The sequence below is a fragment of the Lepisosteus platostomus genome, chromosome 4 (assembly GCF_059453375.1).
Source record: "Lepisosteus platostomus isolate fLepPlt1 chromosome 4, fLepPlt1.hap1, whole genome shotgun sequence".
Taxonomy (NCBI): Eukaryota; Metazoa; Chordata; class Actinopteri; order Semionotiformes; family Lepisosteidae; genus Lepisosteus; species Lepisosteus platostomus.
This window is the reverse complement of record NC_142614.1, coordinates 68,761,520-68,786,499: the sequence shown is the minus strand read 5'-3', so window position 1 is coordinate 68,786,499 and position 24,980 is coordinate 68,761,520. Positions and strand designations below refer to the sequence as shown.

Sequence of the window (24,980 nt, the reverse complement as noted above, 5' to 3'; positions counted from 1 at the left end):
GGCATCTGATGAGGTTAGTTATAAAGGGAAGATGATGTGGAGTTGTTAGCCGTAAAAATTCCTTAGCTTCCTTGATGTTGTTGTCAGAAAGGGTAATCTGTTGTTTGAGGGAAAATGGTAGAAAGCTCCACATCTGAAATGTTGTGTTTCTTTTCTTCTCTTTTCAGCATGGAATAAACCTTTACTTGTTCCTTTGCCACCTACGGATCCTGACGCAGCTCCCTACTTGAACTTCCTGAATCAATGACTTAAATGCAAAACAACATTTAGTGGGGTTACTACAACAGGGACTGCCAGCAATGCAGTAATATTACAGATAGAAATGAACAGTGCTAAACATTGTATTATAATAACCCAAGATGAGCCTTAGAGGATCTCTGAGCTCTGAACAGCAGATGTAAAAAAACAATCTGAAGATCCATGCAAGACCTCAAACTGAAGTTTATTTTGCCACAGGATAATTTATTTTTGCAATCTACGTTTTTACTCCCTGATGGTGATCTTGCAGGAACATTACAGCCACTTAAAAAAGGCTCAGACTGAACCCAGTCTGCTCTTCCAGGGAGGAAAAAGAAGCCTGCAAGCAAAACGTCTTTCACACAGATGCAAAAGTGCATTCGCAGTGCTCTCTAAATTTAAACTGATTTTAGGAAACATGTTTCATGTTAATGAAAAAAACATTGTAACCTCTGAAAAGAGATGCTCTACGGTTTCTACTAAGGTTAATTTGGATCCTGGCATTACTGATTATTGATTTCTTTAGGTCAAAGAGCAAGCTTCAAAATTCCCATTAGACATCCAAATCTGTCACCTTCTATTCTGTTTACGTGGACCAGAGGGCGTGACTCTGCAAAGTCCACAAATGCAGAGCAAGAAAAGAACACAATGCTGATCTGAGACTCATGCTTACTGATGCTAGATTTCTACAGGGTACAGAATTCTTGCAATGACAGTGAACACAGTACCTGTCTGTGCCAAATCTAGTTATGGCATTCTGCATCTTGTCACAGCGCCGTTTACAATATCTTGGACCCAATGTGAGTGTAGTAATAGGGCTTAGTTTATTCTTAACAGTGTTGTGGGCTGGCCATGGCTCTGGGCTCAGAACTGGATGTTGGATTAAAAACCCTGGTGCAGTATTGTTGTTGTGTCATGAGCAAGGCACTATACTTCATTTAGAGCGATCCAGTAAAATGTCCAGCTTTATACATCAGTCACTTTGTATAAAAGCATCAGTCACATTAATAATTATAATTTGGGAATTCTGTACTACCCTGTCTGAGTTGTCCAGGCTGGTGTCACGTACCAACCCTCTGCGATCCATTCTTTGTAATTAAATGTAAATTTCCTCCCACACAGGGATTTCCTGGTGTGTAAGAGTGGGCTTCCAATAATTCTCCAGCTGTTAATCCTCTCAAAACATGTTACAGTCTCCTGACTGAGCCCTTTGGCTCAACGAGAGCCTTAACCTATGGCAACTACAATACATATGTTAGTATTCATGGATTTAATTTTAATAAAAATTAGCACTTTTTAAAAAAACACTATTATCTTCTAAAAAATGTAGTCAGAAAATTAGTTTTTTTGAATAATCTTATCAAGCAAGGGGTAATGGTAAAAAATGTTAACATTTTAAATGACCCATATGATTTAGGCTTTAGAAAAGCTAGCCAAAACTGTTTCTTCTTAGGAGAAAAAACTACCCATTTAATTTTTTCATTTATTATTTCATCTGTTTCTGAATTAAACTTAAGTCACTTTCCTCGTGGTTTATACTGTGACAATGACAACAACTGAAGTCCAAAATAAGCTTAACGCATCCTGCAACAACAAAGTCTGAGGCACCAAAAAACCTTATACTGTATGCACAAGGGAACAGGTGGACTGCTCTATGACCACAATTCATGTCTTCTGAATGGATTAAGAAAACGTTATACCATTCTGCAGCACAGAAAGACGAAACGCAACGTTTTGGCTACTGAGCCACCAGAAGAGTCGTTATTTGTTCCTTTCAGGCAGTGCACACTGACGCAGGTCCCTGCTCAGACCTTCTGAATGGAATGTTGAGTGCTTCATGATGGTATGTGAAAAGTCTTAATCTAGAATTAACCTCAACTTGATCGTATCTGTAAAACAAAACGACCCTGACACAAGTAAGATGACATCTTAGTTCTTGGCCTCTTATCTTTGAACACATCTACAGTATGTACCATCTGTATGTTGTTTTGTGCAATATTGCAATATGGATTATGACATATTGTAACCAGTCAACATGCAGTTCCATTTAGCCAATAATGGACAGTAAACAATGAGGACACACAGATGACTGGCTGAGGTTACCTGCTTAGTGGCTCCATTATGTCTAGCTATGCAGTCTGCAGATTAGGTCAGTTTTGGGGAGGGGGGTTGATTAGGGTGTCCTCTGTCCTCTCCTCTTGGAGTGAAGAGGAAGAATTAGGCACAGATCTTTGTAAAGAGATGCCCAAACAAGGTAACAAAATAGCAAGCCAAAAGATTAATTACTGCTGCACGAAGGCCATTTTAGTAGATCAATGGTAGAGCCAACTTTAATGACATCCTCCAGGGTGCAGAGCACTGTCAGTGAGTTTCCAAAGAACCAGCAATTCGCCTTAATCTTTGAGGACTGAAACAGAACAGGAATGATCACAGAAGAGACAGGATATAAACTGAGAAGAACTCTGTTCTATATATTTGAGGTAAGACGTATTTTCTTTAAATATGTGCAAGACAGAGCTTCTATCTCTCGAATGTACTAGTTAGAGAAACAGTCCTTCTGACTGTACATCAGTTTCAGACAGGAGATCAGCCTGTCCTGTGAGGGGTCTTTTGTGGCCTAAGCTGCTATGCTTCTGTTCATTCGCATAAGGTTTGGTCCATCTTTGAGGAAACAACTGAAGGTAGCTTTAACTTCTGAACTCAGGGACTGCATTGTTTTTAAATAATCTGCCCACAATAGGTTATTTGTTAATTTGTCAACAATTAATTTGTCTTTTAAATTTGTGCCTCCTCATTGCTCTGCAATTCACTGTGCCTGGAAACCACAGAAAAATCACAATCCGCATGGTTGGTTTTTATTCCTCACAACAAGGCATGTGGTATATGCTATTTTGAATTGGTATCAGGATTATTTTTACTTTTAATGTTATTCAACTCCACCCACCATGGATTATTAATACTAAAACTAATTTATTAATGCTTAATTACTACTAAGTGTTATTAGTGAAACTTAGTAATAACTACTGGTGGCAAAACTGTTCATTTGTTGCCTTTCTAGGCCACACAGTTAGTACAGTATCCTCAGATGATTTTATAGAACCGGGTTAGATGCAGCTACCTTCTTTTAATCCACTGTGTGTTGTTTCACCAGCTCTGAGATATAAAATTGTGATTATAATGTGCATAATTGAAAATTATTTCTGTTTCTAGTTATGTAGCAAATCATGTTTTAAAGAGACTTAAAGAAACAAGCTATGTTAACCTTAAAGGGGGACTGCAGTCCCAATTTCTCAGACCAGCTATTCAATCTCAGTAACAAATAAATAAATACAATCATTGACGTGATTTACAAATTCCAAATTAAGATCAAAATCGCGAACTTTCTGAAAGGACAGTAAGTCGCCATGTTGTCACAAACTCATATGTGACTGCCCATGTGTTACGATGTGAAGCGGCCCTTCCTGCTCACTAGTCTCCATAATGACTAATGTAATGTGATATACTGTACGATTGAATACGGAGAGGTTATGCAGCAGAGACGCAAGCAGAGTTAAGAAGTAGTCGAGAGCAATCTTTCTATTCTTAAAAGAGATGGATTAACAAGCCTGCTTGTTTACAATGTCATAGGGTCGCACATGTCACTGAAAGTTTTGTTGCCTTGTTCTGAATCATAGTGTATAGCGCTGCGCATACCTGAAAATTTTGTGTATTTTGCGATGTAAATTTGAGGTTTTACAAGTTACTGTGGACGATATACTTTCATTGTGCTTTGAAATGCGCTCATCAATGCCGATTCTTTTTAACCCCAAAATATGAACATAGCGTTGCAGTTCCCCTGTAACTGATTAAGTAATGGGAGAGCAAGGAGTGCCTCCTAGAGGCTGGGCTCTTCCACATCTTGGTACTTACAACATGAAGTCCTGCTCCCAGCATGGCTGATCCCCACGCACTGTGATTGTTGTACTTTTGACATTTTGCACCTTCAGCGTCACATAGGCATTAAACTTATCTGGAATGGAAAAGGGGGGAAAAAAATCACATTAATAGAAATGTTCCAATCTCCAAGGGAATGGTGGGGATGATCCTCTATCAGGAGTACAGTACATGATGGATTGCCCTGGAAGATTGGGACAGGGGGCTGCAGTGGATGTATGTACTGTACAGTTCAACCAGTTGTAATTACTTGAAAATGAAGATATGAAGGCTGCAAACAAGTGGAAGCCTTTCGGCCCACCTGCAATTTGGTTACTGTATTACTGATCCTAAGATCTCCTCCTGCAGCTTGGTGTTAGGACTGGGTTGCATGTGAAATGGTCTGCCAACAGCCGTCCTGCATCTGGGTAACAGCCAGCTTTGTAGCACAGTTTACTCGAGTCAGGGCTTCAGTCTTTTTCTTCCTTGACCAAAAAGGACACACAAGTAGAAAATGTATTTATATATTTTACAAGGTCATACTGTATAACTACTATTTTCATTATTATAGTGCTCAAGGTAATGAATAATAACTTCAGGTATCTTTATAGGACAAAAAACTACATATGGGTAAAATGAATTAGTAGGTTTTATATTAGTTTTCATATAAGTTATCACACTCATTATATTGTCAGCTGTCAGCACTCGGCTCTCGAACACTTAATTGCATTAGTTTGGCTCTACCCTCCTGTAGGTGCATATTCAATGATGATTTTTGGCAATTATTTTAATTAAAACAGAAATGAAAAAAGACTGTTGACACCACTGCGCCGCGCTGCAATCAGGAAGGATCACATAGTCTGAAGAAAGCAAGTGAACTCTGAGTAGTCACTGTGAGGCTCTGTGTGGAACAGACAGTGATATAACACTTCACTCCAATGAGATTCATTAAGAGTATCCCTTAGAAAAGCAGAAAAGTGCCTAGATTAACTGGCGAGTGTGTGCTGTGCTTTGCTTATTTTGCACAATGGCACCATGTGAAATAAAAATGGAGAATATTAGCAGAGGAACTATAAGAAATAGAAAAAACAAACCTGAATCAATGTGATTTAAAGGAAATACTGAAACACATTTCTCATCCTTTCAAGCCACCAATCAATTTAAGCACTTTCACAGTGCGGACTGCAAACAGTCAATATCATTAACTAACTGCTAGAAGGGATAATTGAATATGAGTTTGAAATGGCACACATCACTCAGTTCCTCTCCCTGAGGATAAGTGGGGTTAGAGCAGGTACTGTAGAAGTAATGTAATGACTTCTTATAATTATTCTACATTCTACGCCTGATTTTCAATTTCCTCTCCATTCCATACATTTATTCAACTGGGGATTACTCTCAACAGCTACATTTCATTAAAGTGATTGTACAAGCTTTCAAAAACATTTTAACAAATATACAAATATTAATAAACTGAAATGGGCATTCACAATCAAGCTCTTCTGTGAAGCACTGCTGTATTTGACTAGAGTTTAAAATGTTCGCATTCAAATGGGTTCAGAACAGAGATGTTTTTAATAATGCCAGCAAAAGGCACCATGTTTCATGCTCATCGCTCAAGTATTGAAGTAATGAAGGCAAATCAAACTACTGTACAATGCATTTCTTTTCACTTCCTTTAAACGGTCACAATTTTTGATGAGCAATTCATAAACATTTTCAATGAGCAGTCCATGGTGGTTTTATTTCCACAATTTCCCATCATTTTCACCAAGATTACAAATAGTGTAAGGTCACTAGAAAGCACAAGAAACTAGAAATTGCACTGAATGGGTAACAAAACTACCAAAAAGCAAAGGAAAGGTTACAAAAGAGGGTGGAGATTTGCATCATACAGTATTAACACAGCATCCATTGAATTCAGTGACACATCTTTTCCTATCTTATTCTATTAGTCTTTATTATTGTCTGCTCACAGTGTCAATAAGAAAAAAAAAGCATCAGCATAAAAAGTCTCAGACTTTTTCATGATAGTTTCTTCAAGCGGCTCCTCATCTTAAGTTAAGATGGTATGCTTTTATTTCTAGCATTCATTGACATTGACCTGTTTTTGGACTAAACAAACTCTCTGCTTACATCTGTTTTTTCCTGTTTACAACTGTTTTTGTGCAATATAGGCTAGGGACTTGTGCAATATATTTTTATATTTATAATGTGCAATACAACCTTTTATTTACTGTCTTGTTTTTTGTATATTCTGTACTGTGAGCAACTTTTTGTTTAGGGCACTTCTCACTGACTGTACCGACAGTATTGTACGAATTGTACTGTTGTATTATTTCGTTACACTGTGCTGTGTTGACTGTGCTAAGCTGCTGTTGCACTGTAATTTCCCTCATGGGATCAATAAAGTATCTATCAATCAATGCTCTGCATTTGTCCAGTCTTAAATTCTTTGTAATTTTTTTTCCTTTTCAGTTTCTACAGTGTTATCTAATCGGATTTTGTCATCATGTAGATTTCAGTTCTTCACTAATGATAACAGAATCAAGACCACTGATATAAATTAGAATGAGCAATGGTCCTAATAGCCGAGTACCCCATGGTACTCAGCTTAATACATCCTAATCTAATCATTCATCCCTGTCTGTAATCTGTGCTCTACTTTACATCTATTAGCCAATTCTTACTCCAAATGCAGGGGGGCCACGTAGCATAGTGGGCAATTCTCTGGGTTGACAACACGTGGGTTGTGGGTTCAAACAGACTCTGCAGCTGTATTTTGAGCGTACTGTACCCCAGTCACACAGCTGTAGAAATGGGGAGCAGGCCCTGTGATGGGTTGGTTTCCCTTCTAGTGGGGCTGTCATGTGCTCTCTGATTGCTTCACACTTAGAAACCTGGATACACTCTGGCCTGGTGAGCCACTGTGTGTGGCTCAGAAGGAATTAACTACAGTACCTCCTCTACAAACATGCGTTATCTTGAAACCTCTGCAATATTAGAGTTAAACTTTTACGAGGACATTTATTTCTGAAATGTTCCGAAACATTTCTGAAAGTACAAATGCACCAATCAGATTTGTCAATTTATGAAGTAACCAGCAGTTTCTAATATGGATTGAACTGATGGGTAGGAAATGATGTGGGATCTTTATTGTAGAAAGTAATCTTGCTCAAACATTCACTTTGTTTTTAATTAATGCAATGGCCACCGACACTTTCAGGGTGAAAATCTCTATGCCTTTCATAATACAAACACATGGAAATGTTATAAATGCCCAAACAGGACTGACCTGTAAAAAATGGGGTTATTGAACCCTTCATTGGAATTGACAGAAGCATGCCTTAGAGTAGATATGAGTGACTAGAACAGAAGCACAGACGCTACTGCCACCACAGAGAATCTTAACAAAAAAGAGGCTTTGAAGAACTGCTTTGTCAGACCTTTGCACAGCTTCACTTCTCTCATCAAACACTCAATCAGCTCTGTGGTGGAAGAAAGGAGATTCTTCTTAGCAGATTCCCATCTTCTGTCCATCCATCCATTTTCTAATCGCTTTATCCAATACAGAGCCGTGGAGGAGCTGGAGACTACCCAGGGAAGCAACAGGAACTACGCAGGACACGCCCCCATTGCAGACTCGCACCAGACAAACACACATGCACGTTCACACCAGGACCCATTTTCCCACAAGCCAATTAACCTACCAGTATGTGTTTGGACTGTGGAAGAAAACCAGAGCACCTGGAGGAAACTCACGTGAATATGGGGAGAATGTACAAACTTAACTGAACTGAGCCCTGAATTGGTCCTGCGAGGGAGCAATGCTAACCACTGTGCTGCCATGCCACCCACCTTCGTATCTTTTCAAACACAAACTCCAGCATACAGGCTTGCGAAATGAGGTTTTGCCATTTGATACGGACCGTATATAATGCAGTACCTCACACACCACTGAGATGACCCGCAGCGTACAAAACATCCCTTTACTAAGGCAGATCAATTTATCAGGACACTGAGCCCTTGTTTAATGTGGCTGTTTAGGCCAGTACAGGACAGCAGGGATTCCTAAATATCAGAGGTTCACAAGCAGTAACAACCACAGAACTGGCAATATCGTATAATAATTTTGTTTTATTTTTCATCAGGGTAGCCAATGTCAAAATTTTAACTTGTGCAGAATGTTTAAAGGGCGAGACTGACTTGGTCTGCTTGGAGTTTTCAGCAACCCGGTTTTGAGCATTAATTCCTGACCTCAGAGGAATGCTCTTTGCAAGGGATAAACCCCTGTAAGAGCTGGATTTGTGAAGTAATAGGCTAACTAGAGTGCCATCAAGCTTGATTGTTAACCGTAAACCCATTTTTCTTTAGCTGGCCATTTGGAACATGATTCTGGACCTCCTGTGGGGATTTCAGGGAATGCAAAATGCAGGTGAATACAAATGCCAATACACTGCTGAAATTCTCACATTAACTGTAACTATGAGGCTCATAAGGCAGAGACTTGCATCTTGCTTTTTCTTTCAGTTTAATCACAGTAAGTTTAATTCACAGAGCAAGAAACCTGACACCTGACAAACCAGTGGCAAAAAACATTCTTGGAATCATCAGAGTGGCAGCTTTTGGACTCATCTCTTTTTTAAAAGTGCTACATTTATCCACTAAGAAACTCCAAAGGAAGTGTGTTAAGAAAATGTTCAGATACTATAATTACCTACAGTACATATTCCTATTCTTCAAGCATCTAAACTGTGTGCAAAACAAGCAGTAAAAGTCCCAGATTTTGTGGGAATCAAAATCCTTGTCTGATCCTTTCCAAACATTTACTGTACAAATACAATGAACTAGAAATGGATTGGGACATTACTTTTAAAATTCCACCTTTTCATCATTAAATCAACTAGGACATTGCAGAAAGCCATTATAAACCACACATAAATATTTTTTAATTTCCTAATGAAACAAAACATCAATATAAACCAGTTAATGTTCAATACAGTATGTATTTGGTTTGTTTTCATAGCCTTAATTGTGTTAGTCACACTGTCAGTCCAGCACTGAAATTTTAATTTGCTGTAGAGAATTCACACAGTGAGAGGCTGGAAAGCAAGACTGGTAATTAAATACACATCATAGAGACTGTGACAGTCATGTTTAAATCCATTAAGCACAGGTGGCAAGAACACACACAAATAAGTACAGAGTTATTTATGGTCTCGATCCCATTCTCTAGATGAGAATAGCTGCAGCGCTCCATTCGAGACGACATCATTGTGAAATATGTCCAGGTCTGGGCTTGTGAAGTACTGTCCACTGGGGTATCCATCATGATGAATTGATATTACTGCCAGCTGTTGGTTGCTGTTCCTCGTGTTCCTCGTGCAAGGTTGGATGAAGCACAGGAAACAGGAAATTCACCTCATGTGGTGCAAGAGGCTCCACTCTGCCACCATTCAGCATTCAACCACAGCCGCACACAGTCTCAGAGAGGACACAGACAGCAGCGAAGTCCATGATGCCCCACGGCAGGCCTCTACTGTGACAGAACTCCACACTGTCGAGGTTTCAAGGGGGAGATGCCAACTCTGTAAATCTCTGAGCCCCGTTAACGACCGCCCTCTTCTTATGGCTCAAGTTCTCCAGGCTCCATTGCATAACGCAGAAAAAGATGGAATTACAGATCCTTGTTTAGGGAGGCACACCCTCAATCACACTACGCTCCCCTCACTCAGCAGGAGCCACAGTAGAGGCACTGAGGAGTTAAATACAGGGCTTGTCAGAATGCATGATATGGTCATACTATACTAACAAAGCATCTTTTACAATTATCAGTAGTGTCAGTTTTCATTTTCTTGTGTTAAATTGTTTTGTTTTTTTTTTTACTTTTGCCTTTTAGGATGGTAAAAAAGTTCAAGCATCTGCACCCGTTCACAACATCCAAACAATACGATGACAGCATGGAGGGCACGAATTCACAGCTTCTTCAGATATCTGTCAGCGTCCACTGTGCTGTGAAACATTTGGCTCTACAGGCTGTGAATGCTGAAGAACAGAGGCATGCAACTCAGCAGTTTAGTGTCCTAACTGACGGTAGCCTGCAAAGATTTTATTTCTTCCAGGTTTTAAAGGATTCCCTTTCTTTAGACATACATACGACTTACATTGGACAAATATAAACCAGCACCCCCCCCCTCTCCTGTTGTATAAGCAAATATGTAGGAATTTTTGTAACTTTGGACCGAGAAATGCTCTTGGCTCAAATAAGATACAAATGTTAAGGGAGAATGGAAGTATAATCTGCACAACATTAAAATCTTTATAGAAAGTCAAAAAACTATCAATCCACTTCACCATGAAGAGAGAAATTTGACATAATGTGTGTTTCTCCTTTCCAAACAAGAAGAACTTTAACTCGTATGCTCAGACAAGAACCAAAATTCCTGCATTCACAGTTAACAAACCTTATTTACTGTTGGTATTACCAGGCAAAAATGAAGAACAGTATCACCAGCAACTTTCTGCATAATAAAACCATTTCTTTCAGCTAATACCATTCTTTGTCGTACACTGTGAAAAACACTTTAGGCACATATTAAATTGCTCTTATTATTTTCAATCATTCTTTCCAATTAGTTATAATTGCTTTCAAATTCTTGTGAAATGCATGCTTCATCTCTGCTAGATGATTATTCCAACCAAGGTTACTGAAGAACACATCTTAAAAAAAAGTTACAGCAACAAAAAAAAATTGACGAGACACTTTCTTTAGGAATGCAAATGAAGGAAAAAGATTCTCTAGATTTAAGACAGTGAAGGACAAAGGTTGTATCTCAGCGGCGCATTACACTGCTGAATCCTCCAGGATATTTTTTAAAAAAAAAACTTCATACAACTTCAAATTCCAATAAAAAGACAACATCAAGAGAGGGAGAATAAATTTCTCTTAAACTTTTCTACCTCCATGGCCCAAAGACTGGACTCGGCAGAGAGACGAGAATGATTCCTCTCTGCTGGCCTCATTTTCTCTCCCTCTCTCTCTGTCACCACTAACACTGCTAATCTCCCAGGACAGCTTAATACACAGATAATCAATGAGCTTAGTGCTCCTTTCCCTCCTCTCTAACTCTTTCAGTACGGTTCCTGATGGCTGGGGACAATTACACTTCAACAAAAATGGAATCGGAGACTGGTGGCTGAATAAAGCCTTTTAATTGAACTCAAGAGATGATTTTCCACTCACAGAAAGACAACTGGGGTAACAGTCCATTAGCGTGTCTGCCCTGATGCTAAGTTTACTCTCTTCTGAGAAGTGCAACATATTGTATTTATTCAAATCTTTCTCAACAAAGTTTATATGGATAACTCATTGCTGACCTCATCCCCAAAATCACAGACAGTCACCATGTTTAGAGTTTCTTTCTCAATTTATTGCTGCTAATGCTACCCATTAAAGGGTTTTGGTAGGTAAAATAACAGCTACTATCCATGTCTTCATACTAACCCTCATCTCACACTCCTACTGTAGCTTTCAGTTAGGGTTTAGACAGGAACAGAGTACTGAAACACTTCATGTTGAGTCAATTCCTGATCTGCTGATAGCTTCTGACTCTGGATCACTTGATATTTTTCTCCTTCTGGATTTAAGTGTAGCTTTCATAATTAATGATGCTACACATTCTGGTGTCCTACATCCTCAGACTGTTCAATAGGTGGGACTGTTACTTCACTACATATCAGAATTTATAGGTTGCCTTTACGCCAGACCATTCACAACAGTTTACTTAGGTTTCTCTGTTATGATTGATAAGAGATTTATTTAAAGAATGGATCAGATTCTAGACTGCAGTTTCTACACTTTCCAGGTGTCCGGCATTAAGATCCAGATGTAACAGAACACTCTTAAGCTAAATGGAGACAAACCTAAGGTTGTGCTCACAGGCTCCCAACAACTGCAACACAAAGCTGGTGACTTCGGCGTTGTTGCTGATGGATCTTAAATACATTCCACAGTCGAAGTTAGAAACCTGCTGTAGGTGTTACTTTCAGCCTTTTAGGAGACAGTCAAATCTACTGTTAGATGCATGTCTCTGGTAAGTGGGAGAAAATACCCATGCAAACACTGGGAGAACAAGCAATCGCCACAGAACAAGCACCTCAAACTAGAATCGTACAGTACCTGTGAGGCAGAATATCCAGTGTAAATCCAATAGAAATGCACGCACTAGCAAAAAAAAATCACTATACTGATGGCAAACGTCTATGTATAAGCAACTGTATCATCACATCCACTCAGGATCACTCTTCCAGTAGTCTTGAATAAGTTAATCTATAGTCAATTGGGTAGGTTCTGGTCTTGGAGAACCAGAAAGTATTCACAATTTGCTCCCAGTTTCTTAACGGAAGCATTTTCGGGCTTAGTCAAGTTTAACAGGATTTTAATGCAGAGAGGAGAGGCTCCTGCAAACCCTTATAGACTCCAGGTGCCAAATACCAGCAGTCTTTCTAGGTCAAACCTATCCACACCTGACAAACAATAATGAGAAATGTAGTATTTTCAATTAATTCAGGACAGCTCCAGTCTTAACTTTGTTTTCACTGTAAATGATGATGACCTTACATCAGTTAATTCTTCCAGATCTACAGAAATGAAGGGCGATTTACTACCAAAAGCCTACTAAACTGCAGAGTATCAGAAATAGACACTGCTTTCTGTCCACAAAACAGTCAGGCACTTATCTGTTTTTTTAATCCTATGCTCACATGCAGTTCTGACAATAGCCCTCATATTGTTTTAGGTACAGTACGTTTGCTTTTGGAAGATGTTTCTTCTCACATCCTCAAGACAATATTTGGTCTGTTACTAATATAAGAACACAAGAAATGTTGCAAAAGAGAGGAGCCCAACTAGCCCATTGGTAGTTAAAAGCTAATTGATCCAAGGATCTCATCCAGCTATTTCTTGAAGGAAGCCAGGGTTCCAGCAACAAAGCTGGTTATCTTGTTCCACATTCCTGTGATCATATAGAAATGCTTCCTGTTCTCAGAACTTAAATGCATTCCATGTACTGTACAATTGCTTCCACTTCTAAAATTTGGTTCGTATTTCACTGTTGATACTGAATGTCCCTGGGTTGACTTTGTCAGTGCCTTTGAGAGGTTTTGAATACTTGGGTCAGGTCTTCTCAGTTCAAGATCGTTCCAGACCTCAGCATAATTAGGGTGATTCAAGGGTTCCGACTGAACACACCACATGATGAACACAATACATAACAACACAACATGTTAGGCAAAATCTCCATTAAATACACAACTGGCTACTAAAAACCAAGCACAACGCATATCTTTTATAGAGCAAATTAAAACCCTTAACTAATGTCATATGGGAATGTGCAATTTTCACCAATCACCAATAATTTAATAAAGAAGCACCACCCAGTGAGACTATTTACAGAATTTAGAGGACCTATATTCACTGTAACGTCAGCCCTTCATTGCCATACCTTCAACAGCCCAATCAGATCAAGAACAAGCCCATTTATTGCCACCTAAAAAGTAAAGAATGGTGAAAATAAAGTTAACTTTACGAGCAACTCCCCAATAACCCAGCAATGTAAATATTCTGGTTAGCTTAGTGTAGCACATGCAGAGCAACACAGTAGTACAGCTCAGAGAGTATAATCCAGAGCAGTAAAATATCAGTATTGTACTCTTCAATAAGTTCAATTAAAAGAGAGGAGTAATTAAGAAGAAATCTAATCATATGAGCAATCCAGTTTAAATTGCATTCCCTTAAACCACATGGTTTTCTCTTTCCCAGCACAACAATGTTAAAATAGTTGTGAAAGCAAAGATTTAGTTGGACACATTACGTTTAATTAATGGATGGGCCCTTTTTGAAGATCAAGGAACAAGGATACGAATTGGATCTTTTCCTGCTATGCTCTAAATACATTCTCAAAGGCCTTTTATAATCCTAGAACATACCCAACCAACTTCTTGTGTTACTATGAATGGCAAGACAAAAAGAAAACATATATTGCATATTAGAGTGCAAAAGGACATACTAGTTACAGAATGCATATTCTAATAGCCAGCTGTCTGAGAAAATCACAAGTCAGCTGAACAGGTAAACTGGTAACAGCCAAAGTCAAACAACAGGTCTGTCTACCTGAATTCTACAGTACCCAGGTCATAAAGAACCAAAAAACAATGTTTCAGACCACCAATAATTTGGATTTTCCTCAGCTGTCCTCTCAGCCCTCACATGCACCTATTCTAGACACAGGAATTCAGCAGGGACTTTCACCTGAGAACTGGGGCAACAGGCACACGCTGCACTCACATTGTTCTGAGAATTCTGATGTTTCCAGATGTGCAGAAAACCAGGGACCAGCTGAGGCCCTGTTCTGATGCCAATCCCATTGTCAAAACCGGTTTCTGCTGCTCAGGCTTTGGTTGGAGTTTGAAAAGGTCGTGGACAGGCCTTGAAATGTACAATGACTTGCAAACCTCTTCACCCTCCTCCAGTGATGCCCCCCTTTTGCTGAATTAAACACGATCTACACACTGTTTTTCAGCGTCAATTCTGCATGAAAGAAGTTAAATGTGATCAAAAAGAAAATTCAAAAATCGTGTTGATTATCTACTGTATATTAGATGTACCTGTTATAAAGTTATTCAACCCATAAATCAATTCTGTGATACCTCAAAGCTCAATGCACCTCTGCACTATGCACTTTTTGACTTTGACTACCGCAGGGTTTTTTTTTCACTGCCATATATTTAATGTTCTGGTTGTTACTATTTATTATGTTTATTCCATGCTGAAAAAAAGAAGAAAGAGAACACAACGTTTCGGCCGTGGAGCCTTCTTCAGGTGTGAAGACACCTGAAGAAGGCTCCACGGCCGAAACGTTGTGTTCTCTTTCTTCTTTTTTTCAGCATGGAATAAACCTATTACTTGTTCCTTTGCAGCCTACGCATGCTGACACAGCTACCCACCTGAACTACTATTTATTATGTACCATTTTGTCATGTAAACTGTCGACATTGTGCAGTGTTGTCTGTCGTACTATGTACAGTATGTCCTGAGAGATCGACGTGGCAATAAACTCCTTTACCTCTACCTCGAAATCAGTACTGGGTGGAAGCAGCTTTGACTGCAGTTACAGCAGTCAGTTCTATTTATATCAGTTTCTACCAACATTTGCACACCAGGATGCAATCTTTGCCCATTCTTCTTTGCAAAACTGTTCAAGCCCGTTACACTTTCCAAATCCCCCGGATCACGACAGGGTGAATAAGACTCTCTAGTCACATCACAAACTCGGCACGTGTTCTCCACGACCCACGGAGCGAGTGAGCTTTAATTCAGCCTTTTCCCACTACCCCACCCCCGCCCCACGTGAAGCGCCTGGGAGCTCTCTGCCCTGCGGCAGCAAGACGGATTTGAAAAATTTATCCACCTTTAATGGTTTGCTCGCAAGGATTAAAGACAGATGACATAACCAGGGCTTTTCATTTCCTCAGCTCAGGCTGTCGTGTAGTCTCACACGTGATTCCCGGTCCACACTAGCAGATCAGCATATGTGGATGCACAATGCCTACCCATATGAAAATAAAAAAAAAATCATCCAGTTTGAACATATATTCAATGTCAGCTACTGGCAGGAATACTGACCATCCTCTTACAGCCCACAAGGAAGCATCACCTCTTCCATTCCACCAGATACAACACTAATAATAATTGCTCATACTTATGTGGACACTCCACTCAAAGCACTTTTACAGGTAATGGGGACTCCCCTCCACCACCACCAATGTGCAGCCCCGCCTGGATGATGTGACGGCAGCCATAGTGCAGCAGAACACTCACTGCACATCAGCTCTCAGTGGGGAGGAGAACAGAGTGATGAAGCCAGTTCATAGATGGGGATTATTAGGAGGCCATGATTGGTACCTTGGTTGTACGTCTCATCCGAAGGACGGTGCTTTTTTACAGTATAGTGTCCCCGTCACTACACTGGGGCATTAGGACCCACATGAGCCGCAGGGTGAGCGCCCCCTGCTGGCCCCACTAACACCTCTTCCAGCAGCAACCTTAGTTTTTCCTCGGAGGTCTCCCCTCCAGGTACTGACCAGGCTCACACCCGCTGAGCTTCAGTGGGCTGCCACTGTATCTAATTTATGAATGTACTAACTTACAGTATCAGCTTCTTGGAATGTAGAAAGTTAGAAAACATTTGGATTTATAGAGACAAGAACAGAACAGCTAGAGAGACTGAGGCTTATTTAAAATAGCATTGATAGGGCAGTGGTAAAGATCAAAATCTTCTTTTCCTGTTTCGACACTGGGAAAACTAGTACATCAAATCCTAATGGGGATGTCCGCTTAGGCATAAAACATAAGGTCCTTTTTTTTACCTTAAGAGCTGTGGGACGTGGAGAGTTTTATTAGTAATTTGACTTATTTGCTTACACACTTATGTAAAAAAAAGCAACTGATTTTACTGTACAGTATACCATGAATAAATAACAACATAGATCCCCAGCTTCAAACACCACTCATGGCAACTTAAAGCATTGTCACCAACAAAGGTGAGGTGAAAAAAGGGAGAGAAACAGGTCTGCAAAGCTAATAACACACAGCGAGCAAAGTAAAATGAAAAAAATGCTACAAAAAAAACAATCTAAAGGGATAGGGTAAGTAAACTGTTTATACCTACATGTGAAGAGTAGTCAAAACCAAACTGCAAGAAACAGAAGCTACTCCATTAGCAGGCACTTGCAGTACACTATGATGTAATCATTGCGGGTCTGGAGCATTAGTAGATACTCACGAGTTCCAAAGAGACGTGAAAGATGGAAGAAGGTTTAGGTGTAGCATACAGGGACAGGAAGTTAAATGAATGAAGGCCCTCAAACTAAAAATGGATCAGACAGGAAAAACTATCAAAGGTCAAAGTGTTAGAAGTATGCTACAGACAATCCAATCCATGTATCGATTATAATGCAGCCTTATGTGCAGTAATGAAATTGGGGATGTATAACGGAAAAGTGGTTACCATGGAGATTAGTCCCTGAAACCGTATTGCTACAGTAGGTGTGGCTCATTACTTCCTTATTCAGTGTGTCAGGGTACTTGCTAGAGGAGATGCCTTATTTAACGAGTGTTTTCAAACATTCAAGGTGGAACAATGCCAAGAGAGGTGAGAAACATCATTAGGGAAGTGTGGTCTTACTTATTAGACTTATTTATGTATTTTATTATAACTGTAGAAGTAGAGGCCACAAACAAAGGAAAGCGAGCTATGAATTCATCCTAAGAGTAAGCAAAAAGGGCTAGGAAGCAGTGGCATAACTGGTTTAATAAATCAATAAGAAAAACATACACAAAAAGAAGGCACGTTACAAAATGATTTAAAAGAACAGGATACAGTTAAAGATAATGAGTATAATGAACTACAAGCATAAAAAGGGTATTAGAAAAGCTAAGAGAGACAGAAAGGGATATGATAATGGAGGTAAAGATTAAAACGACAAAACAATGAAAAATTATTGTATTTATTAAAAAAAATGTCTTTAAAATGCTGCCTTACCAGCACAACACTCACAGAACCGCAAAAACAACAACTATTCTTTACAGTATTAAATGATATCATGGCACAGAATTCTAAATTCATATTTGTTATCCCCCTACACTGTTCTGTTAACCTGGATCTATCCTCCAACAGATCTAAAAATTAGTATCATACAAACAAAGGCTTGACAATAAGAATACCAACCAAACCTGAGGTGCCCCGAAAAAATAGAGACCAACTGCACTTTTTAATTCATTTTATGTGCTGTTAATAATCAGTTGGACTAACTCACACCAAACTTCCCAAATCAGATGATCTTTTCTCCTGATCAGACACAGTGAAGGACTTATCAGTCCTTCTGATCCAGGAGAGTCTGTGAAGCAGGGCAACTGTGATAATAGACATTTAACACATGGCTAACAAAAACTAAAGCTTCTAAAATAACTGGAAATATGTTATTGACTGGTATTCTGTCCAGGACGTAGTCTCAGGGATCCATTCTAACAAGACGGTTGGAGCATTTTAATATAATGTAATGAAACAATAATGAAAAACACTGTTAATGTGCACTTTAAGTAATGTTTAACTTAACAGAGGCATTAAGCACTTTTTAAATTAAAATTCTGTTTAAGAACAGTCTTTAAAAAGGGGGGTCATGCTGACATTTCAAAAGGTTTAATTAGTTTTGTTCTAGAAAATAAAAAAATCTGAATATATACAATCAGCTAATATTGTTTTGCACTTCTGTCATACAGAAAACTGTTGTTTCTCACTTCTGTCACACAGAAAACATTAACATGTCTAATGTTTTTTCAGGGAATGTTCCATAGCAAACAAAAAGGTCTATTTCTCAATTCACATTTTACTCAATTAAAGGAGCTACTGAAAATACTACATAACACTATTGTGACAAGTGCATTGTTAAGTAGTGGGCTCACGACTATTTCATACAAATGTACTATTGTTTTATCCCTAGTGTGTACACATCTGTCTTACAAGAAACAAATTTCAGGGTTATGGTATTTTTTACAGAGCAAGCAACTTGTTCTGAATTATGGGAATGTGAATATTAATTTCCTCTGTGGCTGTTCCACAACTCTAGAAAATTAGAACAAGAGACGTCAAATTGTGCTTTGTGAATATAAAATAAAAAATATGCAGGTCACAGATGGCTGTTTTGCCCTTATTGGCTCATCAGCGTGACAGCAATACTTTGATAAGAAGCACCTTTCAGGGCTGTGATACGTTTGTTAAGCACAAGTCATTTTGAAGTATGGGGATGTGGCTATTAATTAGCTCTGGCTGTTTCACGTTTTGCACTATGGAAAAATCAGAGCTAATTATTATTCACTTTCCCATAATTTGTTCTTAGTGCATGCACTACAAATGTGACTGCTCACTGGAAATACAAGCCTCTGGTCCAATTTGTGATCATGAAACTGGACGTGTGCTCTGCTCCGATATTCAAAACCTTTCTTCTGTTCTGATGCCTGTGAGAGGTGGACATTCGACTCTTGTTCTCTAGCTTGTTTGATATTTGCATTGCAGCACTACAGCACGGTTCAGCAAAACAGGACATCATGTAAAGAACAGAGCATGACAGATTAACAATTCCTTGCTTGGCGTAGGCAGAAATGGAAAAACAAAATTGGCACTATAATCACCAGCAGAAATTAACTCAAATAACTCATTTTAACACTTCCAACACACCGAGTCCCTTAATGCCAATGTCACCAAGACATAATTAAATGATAAATTAAACTTGGCAAATCATTAAATCGTTCAATGACCCTTTGATCTCTCATTCAATCAAATAAATGAAGGCTAAGATTTATAGGAGGTGGGAGACTTCTTTCTCTAAACTATTATGAAAAAATAAAATGATGCACCTATACCTAGACTAAAATACACATACCGTATGATAGTTAATAAAGAAAAACAGAAATCTTTAAAGTGATCAAAAGGATCAAAGGATTTTGTCTGTTATCTCCATCATTTTGATTTCACTTTAGTATAAAGGAAATTAAACATAGTGCATATTCAATCTAAAGCAAGCAACAGCATAATTTTTGCAACGGGTTGAAAATCATTAAATTGCAAAGTATCTTCAGAGTACATCTGGAAACTTGGCAAGACACTTAAGATAAAAATTTACAAAAAAATGCTAATGCACTTTCTTCATATACAGCAAACCGTATAAAAGTCAGTAATTGGAGCAACAGGTGCCTCCTCATCAGGAACCTGAGTATCTTACTAAGGTACTCTACCAGCTTCTATTTCTGGCTGTCAGAAATAAAGAAATATATTAAAAAACATTATCTCTAATCAGGAGATAATGTAATGAATGCATAGAGCTAGTACAGCTAGTAGTTTTGCTGAGAGACGCCAGAACAATCCAGAATTTTCCACACACTGGAAGGAACAAAATCAGCAAATTTCAATAGACTGACAGACAAAATTAAATGTCTTCAACACCACCACAGCAGCAGACAGACTCAAATGAAATAAGGACCACCACCCAGTGGAAAAGTTCACAAAGATTTGCTTTTATAATATCTCCCTGTGATAAAGATATGAACATAAAAGTCTGGATTTGTCCTCAGGCACCCTTTGTTAGGACAGGGGTTTTTATACCAATTGAAGTTGACTTCACATACTGAAGGCGTAAAAAATTAACATGAAAACAACTGAGATCTAAACGTATAGTATGATGGTTCTTTCATATGCACTACCAGATTAAAGAAAGTTTTTTTTTGTTGTTATTTTTAATTCTTCTGGGTTCCTTTAAACAACACAAGGTGAAAGTGTCCATTTATTGTGATCATTTCCATCACCCCTCACATCAAAAACTGTGATAATTATTGTAAAAAATACACAAATCTAAAGGACGCTTACATCATACACAGTTCCATGTGCAAAAAGTAGAAATAATAATTGAAATCCATTAGAATGGAGTTTTATTATTGTCACAAAAACAGCTGAAGATCCCAATATATTAAGCCAATTACAGGGAATCTTGAGCAAAAAGCATCCATGCAGCAGTCCATGTGGTATGTGTGCTAATTCATGCAATGGAAAGAAACACACTGACATAGTACACAGAGCAGTGTGTGTCTTGGAAAACCATGTGAGGCTAGCGTGTTTGTCCTGCGAGAGATAAGCTTAGAAAGAAGGTGTTATTTAAAGAATACTGGCAGCACACCAAGGGTGAGAGGTAGTAGATTGCAGTTAACATGGCACAATGTGGCACCTGCCTAATTCCCACTGTCATGACACTCGGCAAACAATGACTTGGCTATCCTGCAGAACAGCCAGGACCAGACACAATAAATAAATATCAAACTACCCCCAACTGTCACACAGATTTTAGTCTTACACCCAGATGACTCAAACCCAAATGGCAAACCTCTAAGTAGCATAGGATGGTAAATTGCACTTTAAAAAAAAACTTTATTAGAGATTACAACTACTAATTTTTAACGGGAATTGCATTCTAATAAAATATGGTATAATGGCAGTCTCGCCTGAAGTTATTCATTCCTTAAAAGTTCATGTCCTGATAAAATCAGAAGTGATCATCTGGTAGAATAGGTAGTAATAATAATAATAAACTATTTTATAAAGTGCCTTTAAAGGTGGCTTCTCAAAACACTTTACAGGATGACAGGTAGTATTCATGTGTTCATTTTAGATTTGTTTGTTCAGACACTTCACAAGAAAATACTTCCTCAGATAATGAAGAGCAGAATAACAAGGAAGAGTAAAAAGTATGTTCTGATACTACTCATTCATGGAAGTGTGATTTTTTTAACAAATCCCAGTGAGATAAGAAGTTAAGGAAAACATCTGCTCAAACTTAAAGGAATACGGTCTTAAAGGGCTTTTTCAAGCATTTATTTTGGATAAATGATGTGCTCCTCAGCAGTGAAGGTCTATGTACTGCAATCCTGGTTTTACAGGAAGAAAGTGAGGACTCTAAAACTCATACTGAAGCTAAAAAACCCTACTCATCTGAAAAGCAGATTTATTCAAATGTTAAAAGAAAAAAAAGTCTTACTGTGTGTATGTGGAATTCCTAACTAAAAGACAAAGATATAGTATGTCCCTCTACTGCACACAAAATAATTGGCATGTTATAAAATTTAATAATTTAAAAAGACAGACTCGTGATTGGTGGACACATACAGTATTTGAAATTACTTCACAATCTGTAATCTTACAATCAACCTGGGTCTCACCACATAACCAAGGCAGACAGTGGTTTTTTTACTCTATATTCACAATTGTCAAGAGGAAAGACAGGTAACAGATGGGTTTTTGCAAAAGAAGATGCATTCTTCAGGTTTTAAAAGCTCTATGATGTTGTGCTAGCAACTTATTTTGAACGGTCTCCCAGAAGAATATACCCTACATCTGTCACTGCACGGAAACTCACTCTGTAGGTCCATTACTGTGTGATATCGTACTGAGGAATCCAGAAAAACACAAGCTCGGGGACTTCCCCAGGTTTCACTAAATGCAAATGGAAGGTTAAGAAAAATGAGAACATGAAGTTGTGTGATCAGTCTGTTAACTCGGAATGACAGAGGCAATCAAAGATTTTCCCCTAATTTATACGGAAAAAAATGCTTTTTGCATTTCTTCAGCTACAGCTTTTCAATTAGAATCTTGTGAGTTTTGTCCTTCTCATTCTACATTCCTATCTCTCATCTTAACAGAAAAAAAATGAAAGAGAAATTCCTTGTGCGTGCAGGTTAGTGGAAATTTGTGTAGGGTAATATCCTTTCCGAGCTTGATCTACGAGGTGATGGTTTTTGTGTCATTACTGGAAAGAAGGAATGATAATTGAAGGCTTACAAAATCATTAAAGATAGCGCCATGCAGATATCACATCATTTGTGAAACCACAATGTTTTTAGAACACCAGGAACAGACTGAAGAGTTTCTATCTGGGCCAGAAGTGTTGAAACCCATGACGGGGCTTAGTGAGGAAGAAAGAAAAATGAAAAGGTTCTTAAACAACATCCTCAAAGCAGGTAATTTCATTTTAAATAATGAAGGTTCATCTAGAGGTCATTAGCTCACACTTCCAAATACCACAGCTACAGATACAACTAACAGGCCCAGGGGTGCTCGCAACCAAACTTATAATGGCCCTACAGTAACAACTACTTGAACTAATTAACAGGTTTATTTATGCACATTCTACTTTTATGTAACAAACATTTTAAGCAGGAGGTAAAAATATTCAGTGAACCTGAAGGACTGTCTCCTTGAGCTAAAGTCATACATATATAGTGGCTTCAGACCACAAGCATTCATATTCTGGACCTTGCAATTATTTCCTTTGCAGGCTTTTAGCACAGCTCAAGCATTGAAATAATAAAATAGATCATTAATGTCCAATTAATTTAAGGAGTTGAACAGAAAAAAAACAGTGAAATCCATTGGAAGATCTGAAAGCCAGGGACTTTAGATCTTTCAAGTGTTTCTTTTTCAAAGGATAGATTGAAGCAGGAAGCGGACTATGGGAGGTTATTAAAATCCGATGGAACTTTTTAAAGAACAGATCTACTAACCTGGGTCTGCAATTCTATCTGTTATGCAATCAACTATGGTGAAATCCATTCTAGGCTCATAGTATTTCTCCTGAAATACTAGCTTTCCTAGTATTACTCCTGAAACTAGGAAACTCACTTCTCTGTAGTCAGCAACTGGGCCAGAATGAAAGAAAGGGATCCTACATTACATAAGTGGTTGAAGTGAGTACTCTTTTGTACACTTTTGTAAAGAACATTCAGACCTTTATTGTACAGAACTAAATGATTTGCAAGTACAATGATGATCAATAATATTGTAACACCTCACAGGGGAACGTCACACCAATCTACTCCCGTTTGGGAATTAATAATCAATTTTTTCAAAAATTCCCCTTTAGCGGAGGAGCCTTCTCAAAACATGTTAGCACCAAAAAAAACTATACTCAGCAGTGAATGCGAGTGAACTAGTGGAGATGGGGCTCTGAACACTCTGGGAGTAGGTCAGAGCACAACTGAGCCTCTTGCAGTGAGCAGGGCTCTATAGATGACTGCTGTTCTGTTTACTATTCGCAGTTTCAGGACACCAAAACAAGGAAGAGTAAGGACATTGCTAAAAGCTGCTATCCGTTTGGAAACGTCCATTCAGTCCATCCTTCATGCCTGATGAACAGCTCTTTTGAAAGGTCAGAAAGCTGTGGAAGACTGCTGTGCAAACACACGGTAATGAACGTCCAAATAAGACAATGTCACTACAGGTGCCTGCCGAGCCTCAACACGTATCTATGGAGACAATCTAAGAGGCTCTTCTACAAGCCTATTTTGAGATGCAGTTTACTAATTAGCTACGTTCCTTCTCCGGCTGCAAATCATCCGTTGAATGGAAGAGACAAGATAACAGTGCACCAGCACACAGCCAGACAAAGGGAGAAATGACAGGATCACACCACTGAAAAAGATGGACAGGCACACAGTTACATTTCCCCCGGGAGTCTTCAAACATCTGGGTCATGTACCTCGGAAATTAGCAGAAGTCTCTCCAAGTCATTCCAGTAGAAAGAATCAAAAAAGCCATTCACTGTGTGACTGTATACAGTTTTAGCAGACTGTAACTGTCTGTAACAGTCTTCTGTTAGAATATGGCATAGATGTGTGCTGAAAGTCTACTGCACTGATGTGGACTGTAATAAAAGATTAGCATCTTATTAATTTACTTCTTTTATTGTCCCCGATGGGAAATTTGCAGGTAGGTACAAGACATAACATGAAACATGATACATTACACACAATATGAATCTACTTACAAATAAGAAACACATGCATAAGACGAGAAAAACAAATTGGGTCATCAGTGTGTGAGACAGATACAGTACATAAGATATAGGCATGAAAAAATAAAAGTATCATTAACTTTCAGGTTGGCAGGTGCAACAGCCAAATTTGGTAACATTATAGCTATTATTAACGTAGGCACCCACTGCTTCAGTTGTTTTTTCTCTCCTACTTTATTCTCAGCAAGTGTAGTCTGGGTTTCAGAAAACCATTTGCCATACTGTTCTCTAGTTACGGAAAAGCAATAATGGAAAGAATTCAAAAGAACTTTTTGTTTCGTGCCATATGTATGGAAATAAACGTGGTGGGCAGAGAAAAGAAATCCATTTAAACAGGCTGAGAATGAACACTTAAACATATTTCTGCAAAACTAATCAGA

General features: G+C 38.6%; 1 protein-coding gene across 4 annotated transcripts in view; it reads right to left on the bottom strand.

Annotated features, from left to right (window-relative positions):
* Positions 1-24,980, bottom strand: part of LOC148673703 (protein unc-13 homolog B-like) — a 256,318-nt gene that overhangs the window by 172,032 nt on the left and 59,306 nt on the right. For 2 of the 4 annotated variants that reach the window (XM_088630487.1, XM_088630488.1), the window contains exon 3: positions 4,147-4,246. The exons of 1 other annotated variant lie outside the window; for it this stretch is intronic. In XM_088630487.1, the coding sequence (XP_088486613.1) occupies positions 4,147-4,246 (100 nt within the window). Of the gene's footprint in view, positions 1-2,340; positions 2,435-4,146; positions 4,247-24,980 lie in introns of those variants that run through there. One more of the 4 variants, XM_088630489.1, reaches the window with a different exon arrangement.